General features: G+C 59.6%; 5 protein-coding genes across 5 annotated transcripts; 2 read left to right on the top strand and 3 right to left on the bottom strand.

The window, feature by feature from the left end:
- Positions 1-14: 14 nt before the first annotated feature.
- On the bottom strand, positions 15-1,171 carry BKCO1_11400015 (alpha-ketoglutarate-dependent taurine dioxygenase; the record flags this gene model as incomplete). Its single annotated transcript, XM_020270506.1, has 3 exons — positions 15-522; positions 624-766; positions 875-1,171. 3 exons carry the CDS (start codon positions 1,169-1,171, stop codon positions 15-17), a joined length of 948 nt encoding a protein of 315 aa, XP_020125012.1.
- Positions 1,172-2,423: 1,252 nt separating this feature from the next.
- Positions 2,424-4,500, top strand: BKCO1_11400014 (major facilitator superfamily transporter; the record flags this gene model as incomplete). The annotated part of the gene is made up of 8 exons (XM_020270505.1): positions 2,424-2,555; positions 2,611-2,760; positions 2,821-2,879; positions 2,936-3,002; positions 3,061-3,251; positions 3,308-3,528; positions 3,586-3,803; positions 3,958-4,500. 8 exons carry the CDS (start codon positions 2,424-2,426, stop codon positions 4,498-4,500), a joined length of 1,581 nt encoding a protein of 526 aa, XP_020125013.1.
- Positions 4,501-5,160: 660 nt separating this feature from the next.
- Positions 5,161-6,780, bottom strand: BKCO1_11400013 (atp-dependent dna helicase recq; the record flags this gene model as incomplete). Its single annotated transcript, XM_020270504.1, has 4 exons — positions 5,161-6,381; positions 6,436-6,470; positions 6,520-6,638; positions 6,698-6,780. 4 exons carry the CDS (start codon positions 6,778-6,780, stop codon positions 5,161-5,163), a joined length of 1,458 nt encoding a protein of 485 aa, XP_020125016.1.
- Positions 6,781-7,321: 541 nt separating this feature from the next.
- Positions 7,322-9,103, bottom strand: BKCO1_11400012 (pentatricopeptide repeat protein; the record flags this gene model as incomplete). The annotated part of the gene is made up of 1 exon (XM_020270503.1): positions 7,322-9,103. One exon carries the CDS (start codon positions 9,101-9,103, stop codon positions 7,322-7,324), a length of 1,782 nt encoding a protein of 593 aa, XP_020125017.1.
- A 590-nt stretch (positions 9,104-9,693) lies between these two features.
- Positions 9,694-10,554, top strand: BKCO1_11400011 (mitochondrial 37s ribosomal protein rsm25; the record flags this gene model as incomplete). The annotated part of the gene is made up of 2 exons (XM_020270502.1): positions 9,694-10,064; positions 10,149-10,554. The coding sequence occupies 2 exons, from the start codon at positions 9,694-9,696 to the stop codon at positions 10,552-10,554; spliced, it is 777 nt and encodes a 258-aa protein (XP_020125014.1).
- Positions 10,555-10,656: the final 102 nt, after the last annotated feature.

The raw sequence follows: 10,656 nt of genomic DNA, 5'->3' as shown, positions 1-10,656 counted from the left end.
CTTCTCTCTCTCTCTCAGCCAGTAGTCCCACTCACCTGATCCCAAACCACCACCGTCCCCTTCTCCCACCTCACCCGACACGAAAAGTCCAAACTCGCCACATGCCGCTGCAGCCACCCGAGCAGGTGCTCGCTCTCCTCGGGCAGACACCCCACGACCGCCCTCGCGATCGCCGGGTTGACGAACAGCGCGGGCGCCCCCGTCACCGGGTGCGCGATGACGAGCGGGTGCTCCGCGCGGACGGCCTCGCGCGCCGCGCGCTCGGCGCCCAGCCGCGCGACCTCGCCGGGGGACGCCGACGTGTGCAGCAGCGAGAGGGCGTGCAGCGTGGCGCGGTAGGTGGGCGAGAGCGCGGCGTAGGCGGCGGTGAGGGAGGCGAAGCACGTGTCGCCGCCGCTGCCCGAGGAGGGGAGCTCGAGCGCGAAGAAGAGCGTCGTGGACGGGACGTTGGGGGTGAAGGTTTGGTCGATGTGCCAGAGGGTGTGGGTGGTGTGCGGGCCGAGGAGGGTGCGGAGGGTGCCGCTGTTGGAGGTGGGTTGGTAAGTTTGGTTGGTGTGGAGGGGGGATGGGGATGGATGGATGGATGGGTTTGCTGGCTGGCTGGCTGGCTGGCTGCTACTCACACTTTCTCGTCCGCGTACACGACGTGGAACTCGGGCCCCGTGGCCGCCGGGTGCCCCATGGTGGGATGCTTGTGCAGCGGGCCATAGTGCTCGGCGATCTCGCGCTGGCGGTCGAAGCCGATGTCCGCAAAGTCTTGGTCTCTCTACTCGCAGAGCAGGCGCGAACAGAAGATGCACACGCGTCAAAAAATGGCCCAATGCGGAAATATCCCAAACGGCGAGTCATCAATGAATTGCAGGTATGTTCTTACAAACACCAAGACGCCCCTCTCGGCCGCCAGCAGCGCGACCTGGTCCAGGCCGGCGGCGGACAAGGCGCTCAGCTGCACGCCTCGGATCTCGGTCCCAATGCGCGGCGTCATGTTCTGCACGCTCGCGCCCTTCGCGCCCAAGATGTCAGGCTTGGCCGGGTCGGCGCGAAGGCCGGGCTCGACGGCATCGAAGGGGGGCACGGCGAGCGTGGGCGTGAAGCCTTCGGGCCGGACGGGCAGGTAGTGCGGGTAGAGAGGCTCGGATTGGGAGCGGGGGCTGGTGGTTGAGGCGACCATGCTGATCGCTGTGCGGGTAGACGCGGTTGAAGCAAGCGATGACGGTAGGGATTCGTTTTCTTCAGGGACGCGTGGGATGGGCGGGTGGAAAAGCAACGACAAGCGGCGGAGGCTGAAGCCGTCGTCAGCGGCAACTGCCCATTTGTGCTACCATCGACTACCATCGACCGTCAAGCCCGTCCACGCGTTGCACTTAGTTCCCGCGCGCCTTACTCGATACGGCGATGCGCTGTGGTCGATCCCGCATGGTTTGGGAATGGCGTCGCGATGCTTCTCTGCGGAGCGCCCTTGGTGTTGCTCGCCAAGGCGATTTCGCAAGAGGGAGCTGATATTTGCACATCGAACCCGGCCCCGCAAAAAACCGCTCTCGCTGGTCATGTCGACATGGCCCCACCCGGGCCAATCCTACAATACGCGCCTCACCTTTAATTTCCTGCTGTTGCGGCAATGCCGGCCAAGTGAACCTACGAGGAAGCCCTGTCCGACGATGGGTGCTTCTCCGCGGAATATTGGATCCACGACGCCGGTCCTATACGATCGAAGGGTAGTATCTCTTGCCTAAGTGGCGACTTTTTCATTAATCTAGTGGCGGCCATGGTGTGGGGGTTGCTGGCCTGGACGCTTGCTTGTGGCTTCACTCCCCAAATATGATTTGCCGCTTCGCTTCACCTGCATGAGTCCTCGCCGCCCCGAAGACCTTGCAGTCGGCTTTGCACGGTCCGGCCCGGCGAGGGTCCTGCCTCTGTCCACCGATGGAAGCTTCTCCGGGACGGGAACTCGGTGGCTGCTCTCGGTACTGGTCCAGGCCCATCTGCCCCGGCTTGCTCCGCATCATGACTAAGGAACCAACAGCATTAGCCGATGACATTGTTCAATTGCCGATAGGCTGTCTCCCAGCTTCTGCTTTCCGGCCGCTTTGGGTTGTGCTGCTATGTGCGGGTGTGGGAAAGCGAACAGTGCCTCACCAGATGCACGAGAAGAACACTTGTCTGCCGTGGTTTACTCGTGTCCAACCAGGCTTGGCAGTGGACGCTGACTATTGCCCTACTCTGAGAGCTACTGCTGCTACCAAGACATTTGCCGAGCACGCAAGTTTGGGTCCATATTCGTAAGGCAACTTTGCAGCATGCAGCAGGCATTTTCGAGATGGATCCTTGATGTCAACGATGAGGCAGTCTGCTCTTCAAGGACTACCAACTGTTTCCTTTCCGTCTGTACGTGCAACTGACGGAAAGACATCACTGCCATCATCATGACTACGGAGAGCCAAAGTCCACAATGGTGGCGTACACTTTCCAAGCCGATTGCGAATCCTGAACGTCGCCTGCTGCTCAAGATAGACGTTTTCCTCCTGGCTTGGGCCTTTGTCGCAGGATTGACCAAGGTCAGCAGATCTGGCAGGTGGTACTGCAGACTTCATTCTGACACTGAAGAGTTAGGACATGGACCAATCAGCTACGACTCAGGCCTACGTCTCGGGGATGAAGGAGGCTCTCAGCCTCAATGGCAATGAGCTTGTCGAGTTTACTACCTATTTCTCCATTGGCTATGCACTCGGCATTGTGCCTGCGCAAATCATACAGACCATGGTAGGCAATCACTTCCTGAGCGCAGCCTTGTGTTCGCTGACACGCCAATGCCGATATCAGTGGCGGCCCTCACTGTTTCTACCCATCTGCGAGATAATCTGGGGTACTCTCACTTTGGTGTAGGTATTCATGCTGCAAATACCCGGCGAGATAAGCAATTGACGTGGACCTGCAGGACGTACAGGTCACAAAATGCCAAAACCGTCTACGCCATCCGCTTCTTTCTTGGCATATTCGAGTCGGTAGGCGTCCTGCATCATTAGCCAACCAGGTGGCTGGCGCTGACGTCGGTGATTGCAGACATCATGGCCGGGCCTCGTAGCCCTGATATTCAACTGGTACACTCCCAAAGAGCTTGCGACTCGCCTCGCCATCTTCGGCGTCAGCGGCGTGGTCGGCAACATGTTCCTCGGGGTTCTCCAAGCAGCCCTGTACAATAACCTCGACGGCGTGAACGGTCTTGAGGGATGGCAATGGCTCTTCATTGTCTCGTAAGTTCGACCGTGCTACTCTGTTCTTCTTTAATTGACCTTGTAAATCGGCACAGTGGCGCGATAACCATGTTCTGGGGATTCTTGGGCCTCTTCACCATCCCCGACTCCCCCGCCATCACCCGCGCTTTGTGGCTCACGCGGGCAGAACGCGAGCTGGCCCGCACACGCATGTCAGACCACGGAACGGAGACGGCCAAGATGATCGACCGCAAGACGCTGGCCGTCAGGCTGCGGAAGATGGTCACCAACCCCGTTTGCTGGTTCTTCATCCTGGGTAAGTCTGCAAAGGCAGCTCCCCAACAGCAGAAGCCCGTTCGAGCTGACAACACAGCCTACCTCCCCTACGCTTGGAGCCAGCGCGCCAACTCCTACTTCCTCCTCTACCTCAAGGGCCTCACCCGCGCCGACGGCACGACTCCCCTGTTCAGCACCTCGACCGTCAACCTCATCCCCCTCGGCGGCTACGGCCTCTCCATCATCAGCTCCATCGGGCTCAACGCCATCAGCGACTACAAGAACTGGCGCTGGCAAGTCTCCATCTTCGCCGTCGTAAGTCAGCCCCAGCCCTTGATTCCCACAATACCCCACAGCACCACCCCCCTCATTCTCCCCCCATCCACCCACCCACCCACCCAGAAACCCCACCACACACCCAAAACCCCCAACCCCACCACACTCCTACTGACCCAAACCCTCCACACAGGCCATCCAAACCCTCAGCTGCGCCGTCCTCTCCGCCTGGCCGGGCAGCTCCACCCCGACGATCCTGACCTTCTACTTCCTCACCTTCACGACGGCGGCCTGGGGCTACGCGCTCGTCGCGTGGCTGGCGCAGCTGCTGCGGCGCGAGCCCGAGGCGCGCAGCGTCGCCGTCGGCGCCGCCGTCACCCTCGTCTACGTCGGCCACGCCACCATCCCGCTGCGCGCGTGGCGCACGAGCGACAGCCCGCGCTACCCGCTCGGCTTCCCGCTGGCGACGGCGTTTGCGGTCGTCAGTGGGGGTTTCATTCTTGGGTTGAGGTGGTGGGTTGGGGGGAGGGGGTTGGAGGAGGAGAAAGGGGAGGGGGAGGGGGTGGAGGGGCTGGAGAGGGGTGGTGTTGGAGGAGGAGGGGGGATCGGTGAGGGGGACGGGGAGGAGGAGAGAGGGGGTGGGGTGGGGAAGGGGGAGGGTGGGATGGTTGTGGAGGTTGCGGTGGATGGCCGGTCGGAGGAAGGAGGGGGGAAAGGTGGAGATAGGGGGAGGTAGGAGGGTTGTGGTGGGGGGATGGATTCATCTCGCAGAAGAGTATCACTCCGATTTGGTGGAACGAATCCATTTCTTCAAATGCTCATCTCAAATGGTGCTCTTCAGAACACCATCTCTGGAGTACGCTATTCGACTATCCCCATGTCAGTGCAATTACGTTCTACCAATCCCACACACAACGGCCCTCCATACCGGGGCAGTGTCCGCATCTCGCGGCGGGACACTCCTCATGATCGCCACCATCCATCGCAATTCGCCGATGCCGAGTCCACCATACTGCCTATCGTACTCATAAAAGCCACATATCATCCATAGACTTGTCGTACCCGCCTGCCGTCCAACCCTCCCATTATTTCCAGCAGTCGCACCCTCATCCTTCCACGTCGTAGTTGCAAAGACAATTCTGGCGTCACTCTGTGAGTGGCTGGATAGACTTTCCCTGACTATGTTTAGTCTCAGGCCGCATCATTTTCTTTTCCCTTCGACCCGCCGTGTTATCTCGATTAACCTTCTTCCCCAAGCACGAACCGATGACCGGTCACTGTAATGTTACTATAGACGACTCATTTCTACCTCCAAGGTCTCCGGATACCGAACCTCACCAAATCTGCAAAGTACATACTATACTCTGCCCACAAACAAGCTTGGCAGTCGGTCACACTAATCATATGCATCACCGCCATACGCCCCGCTTTCCATTTGCGTCGAGCACCATTCCTCGCTCGCCAAGCCCCCGTCCTTCCTCTTCAACAGCGCTATCGGGTCCTTGCACCAATCGCACGCCCATTCGCACGAGACCGCCTCCTCGCCCTCTCCAAAGTATGCGGCGATCAACCTGTGTCTGCACCTCTTCGTCTCCTCGCAATAATCGACGAGCTTCTTCAGACTCTCCGCCCTGCTCCTGTGCTTCTCCAACGCCGCTCTGTTGTGCCCGGCATCCTTCGGCATATCCCTCGCCATCATCACGACCGCGCGATCGCGGTCCTCGCGCGCATAGTACAGGATGCATGCCGCAGCCTTGCCGTCGCGGCCCGCGCGCCCCGCCTCCTGGTAGTATCCCTCGAAGCTCTTGGGCAGCTGCCAGTGCACCACGAAGCGCACGTCTTCCTTGTCGATGCCCATGCCAAACGCCGTCGTCGCCACCACGACTTCGAAGCCCGGCGCGTTGGCGACCCATCCCGCCAGCGCCCTGTCCCGCTCCGCGTTCGACAAGCCGGCGTGGTAAGGCCGCGCGCCGATGCCGCTCTCGCGCAGTCGCTGTGCCAACGACTCGCAGTCCCGGCGGAACAGCGTGTAGATGATGCCGGAAATGGCCTCGGGGCGTTTCCCTGCGGCTTTGAGGGCGGCGACGCGGGCTGGGTCGGCGCTTCGGCGGGCCTGGACGGCGCGGAGCCAGGCGACGAAGTTGTCGTAGTGGTCTTCCTCGTCGCTCTTGAATCTTACCTCGTAGTGGAGGTTGCGCCTGTTCGTAGTCATGGTGAAGAGCTTGAGCTTCTCGGGATCCAACTCCAGGATTTTGATGATGTCATTTCGGACTCGAGCGGTGGCCGTAGCGGTCAGACAGATGATCGGGACATCTGGGAACTCGTTTTTGAAAAAGGACAAGTTCTTGAACGAGGGTCGGAAGTCGTGACCCCACTCGCTGATGCAGTGAGCCTCGTCTACAGCGATGCGGGCGAGCTCGCGGTGGGAGTGGATGATGCGGAGAATGCGGCGAAAGGAGTCCAGTTGACAGTACTCGGGAGTGATGTACAGAAGACGGGTACGGGGGTGGCCACACTGTAGGTCTTCCATAATGACGGTCTTTTGCGAATACGGAATTGTGCTGTTGATGGTTGCGACCCGGATATCAGCAGCCCTGAGCGCCGCCACTTGGTTGTTCTGAGACTAAAGTTAGTAAATGGATGACAGGGCCAGGCGGGTGCGGCGAAATACCATCAGTGCCAGAAGAGGAGAAACGACAATTGTGACTGGGTCCGTCAGCAGGCTAGCAGAATCCAAGCCCGAGGGTGTACGTACGACCGTGGTCTATCACCGCAGGCAGCTGGTAGCAAAGGCTTTTTCCGAATGACGTTGCCGCTTGCACGAAAACATCATGTCCGTCCAGAGCAGTGTTGATTATTTCCCGCTGCAAGGGTCTATCATTTCATGCTCAGCGAATCGCTCCAATCAGTGAGCTCAAGCATCCAAGGCATACCTGAAGGTTTTCTTACCGAAGATTCTCTTCAGCGTGAAATCGATGTCGATCATAGACCGGGAGTTCCTCCTCTCGGCCGGCATGCTGACGTCGTTGGAATGAGATGTAAAGGAGAGAAAGCTGCCCGAAGCAAAGAAAGACGTGTCAAGGCCAAGAGGTGGCGATGCCAACAGGCGTGGAAGGGAAGCGATGGAGACAGGCTATCGGGAAAGGATCGGGTCCGACACTGTGCGGAGAAGGCAGTAGTGCGAGCATGCAATCGGCCTCATCGTCGTCCACTGCACGTGTTGCGAGATGGTTGCTCGAGGGCCGTGGATGACTGCTCAGCGCGACGCGTGGTTGATGGTCGTGGCACAGGGCGACGCGGTGACGCGAAGTCAGGCCGTCGCTTACTGCTACTTAGGCAACGACTTGCCGCCGGAGCTTTCCCCAAACGGCAGTTCAACGTCACCCCTGGACATCGACTCGGGCTGCGGCATCATCATACATTGTTTGGATATATACAATCCCCCCAAGGCTTTCCCGTACGACCCAGCCGTCCCATTTTTCCCTTCCCATCCTGCGTCCATATCTACATACAATTCTATGATATCTAGCAAAAGCCCCAAAACATAGCCTGCCCCTTCATGCTGGTGGTACATACGTCGCCGAGTACGAAACATTACCCAGAAGATGAATAGTACTTTGCAGATCCGCTCCGGATGGATTCCATCTCTGCCTGATCTCCCCCCATACCCGTAACGTCTGTTCCTCATTCGTACATTTGGAAAATGCCATGATGACGGCCTTGGTGATGCTGCGATCCAACGTGACTTTCGAACTCTCATTGTCGAGAGACATGAGAAAAGCCCGCCACGTGCCCTCCAATCTCGCCTTAGACCACGGCGAGTAGCGTACACCGCCGTGATTGTGAAAGCCCCAGAACAACGCGAAAAAAATATCGCCTTCGATCGGGATGTTGTAGACACGGTCCATTTCGTCCAGCAGCTGCGTGATGCGGTCGATGTTGCCGGTTTCGTTTATATGGTGCTTGATGAGGATCTTGAATGTACCGTGGTCTGGACCCACAGGCGAATGCTCCTGGATGATTCTCTGCCCCTCGGAATCGCCTCGTGTCCGCTCGGCCGCCTTCTTCAACAGAAGACCTAGCTCGCGGCGTTGCCGCCAGTCCTGCGGCGGTTTCTTCGTCGTCTCAAACACGCCTGCCATATCCTTCATCCGCAAAAACACCTGTTCTGCCGCCGAAGGCTCACCCGCGTTGAACAAAGCCGTGATGACGCAGTTCATCACGGCCGAGTCTACAATCTCCCCGGCCTCCACCAGCTCTTTGTACGCCTTCCTGACGCCCTCTCCGTCCCGCGACAGCCCACGCCACATGATTGTGCTCGTCCGGAAAAATCGATCCAGTTTTAGGTTTCTGGCTTTCATCTCGTTCCTGATCATCTCCGCGAGCTTGTACTTGCCAGCCTTGACGGCAATGTCGAAGAGGATATTGAAAGTGACGTGGTTGCCCCTCGTCCCGACCTGTTGCTCCATTTCTCGCCACAGCCACAGCGCCGACTCGACCTCGTTGTTCGTGACCTTGCGCAAGCACTTTCCCGCGAACTGGATCGCCATGTTCCAATCCGCCAGCGCAATCGGGATGTCCGCCGCCTTCATGTCGTCGATGACGGCCAGATATCTCATCATCGATTTCTCTCCGTAGTGCCTCACGACGCCCAGGCAGTGCAGCAGGTTGCGGATGGTGTTGTACGACAGGTAGGCGGCGCGGGGCCACGACAGGCTCGAGTAGATCTCGTACGCGAGCTCCGGCGACAGCCCGTCGTGCTCCAGCAGCTCTTCCAGCTCACCGATTGATTCGTTCTCCACCTCGTCCTTGTTCGGCCACGGCTGATGCCTTTGGTGGAAGGGGAGGCGCGCTTGTTTGACGTCGCCGTCCTCGTCGACGCCTTGCTGGTCCGATAGCGTTAGCCCACCACCTTCTTCCTCCTCTTCTCTGGCCTCCCTCTCTTCTTGCTCTTTCCATGTCTCCAGGCGCGCTGGGGGCCCATAAAAGTCAACTAGGCGCTTCAATTGGGCCAGCGTAGGCTGGTGGTTGCCCGCAGCAACCACAGGCTGCTCCTGCTGGTCCTGCTGCTCCCGCTGCTCCCGCTGCTCCTGCTTCTTCTTGTGTCCATTGTTCTCGGACGTCTGCCGATTACGCGGTCCGGCGGCATGGCCAAACCGGCGGGACGCTGCATTGCCGTCCTCACCTACTCTCCCACCACCAATGCCTTCGTCTGCCCTCTTCCGTCGCGAGCGGCAGTGATTGTGCAGCGACGCGACATTGACGGGAATCGGCTTCCACAGCCGGTGCTTCCGACAAGACCCAGCCTGCACGAGGGCGTTGATGAAAAAATTGTCCATCTGCTGCGGCGGAATGGGGACGGTCGGTTTGCTGCCGCTACCGTGGCAATTGTGATGGACGGCGCGGCGTTGCGCGGGTGAGCGATTGCGGTGCGGCGGCGCGAGCGTGGCTGGGCAGAGCAGGGCGAGAAGTGGCCTGGACGCTATCATGCAGACAGCCGCCGGGGGAGAGGACTTGGATGTGAGGGACATGAGACGCGGACATGGTGCTAAGCAGCCGGGTCGGGATTCATTGGTGGGGCGAATGCTACGCAGATTAGTTGGTCGTCGTTCTCGGAGGAGGTGCCGCGCTGGCTGGAGCAGATGCTCCAGACTTGAGGGGTGGTGGTGGCCGGTGGTGGTCGGGCAAAGTGGGCTGCAAAATAATTGCTCGTAGATCGAGCACGCGGTGTTTGCAGCGCGGGCGGCGGAAAGCTTCCTTGCGCGCCAGCCCGGCGATCTTTCACGCTACTTTTCCAACACCACCGCCGACAACGACCACGCCCAACTCGCTGCCGTCGCTGCCCTCCCCGCCCAGCGCGACCCTCTCCCGCCGCTGCAGCCCCGTCCTGTGAGCCCCACGACCCGACCGTACCGGGCCCCGCGCGACAATGGGCCGCTACAACTTCGCGGCCTCGCGTGTGCATCGCGCCGCGACCCAGCTCCTCGAGACGAAGCGCCTGAAGGTCCCGCCGCCGTGGTATGACGTGGTTGCCAATGTGCCGCCTCCGCAGCAACTCGTCCGCCCGTTGCAGCGCACGTACAACGGGAAGGACGCACGGAAGAACATCCGTAAGCCGTCCCACATGTTCAAGCCCACCGAGCTCCACTATCCCGAGGACGGCCTGCGGAAAGAGTTCTTCAAGGACCATCCATGGGAATTGGCCCGGCCGAGGATAATAGTCGAGGAAGACGGTGCGGACGGAAAGAAGTGGGATTGGAGCAAGATCGTCCAGCCGGGCAAGAAGCTGGACGGTGAGAGGTGAGCGTGTTCTTTGGGACCCCCTCCCCGGGACAGCCGAGGGAGAACTCAATGGTGGAGCATCTCAATTGATTCTTTCTGCAGCGTCGTTCAACGCCAGCGTTGGCTCATGCAGCATGCCAAGCTAGACAAAGCCACGGCTTACGATCAAGCGCGCCGGGAATTCTACGATTTCCGGCACAAGGAGGCCATCGAGCAGCGCATCGCCAAGGAGGAGGCGCAGGCTGTGGGCGCATACTTCGGCCTGGGCCCGCTTGAGGTGGGCATGGGCCTGGAAGACGAGGCCTTTGAGCACTGGAAAGCCTGGGCGCTCAAGGAAATCGAGCTGCAGCACCAGACGCATGCCGCCATGTACAGCGGTGCCGACCCGTCGGCGACCCCTGATGCTGAGGACCCCGACACCCTGGCAGCCACTGAAGAGCTCGAGGATAGCATACCGGCAACAAAGGCCGGGCAGGAAGCCCGCGGAGGTGCGCTGCTCCACCCGTAAGTTTTCAGGCAGGGGATTGTTGTGCGAGAAGTGTCTTGTACAATATGTATTGTGGATATACCAAGTGCTGGGAAACAAAGAAATCAACGAACATTCCATCAT

The sequence above is a fragment of the Diplodia corticola genome (assembly GCF_001883845.1).
Source record: "Diplodia corticola strain CBS 112549 chromosome Unknown scaffold114, whole genome shotgun sequence".
NCBI lineage: Eukaryota > Fungi > Ascomycota > Dothideomycetes > Botryosphaeriales > Botryosphaeriaceae > Diplodia > Diplodia corticola.
The sequence above is the reverse complement of the archived record's forward strand: the minus strand, read 5'-3'. Positions and strand labels throughout refer to the sequence as shown.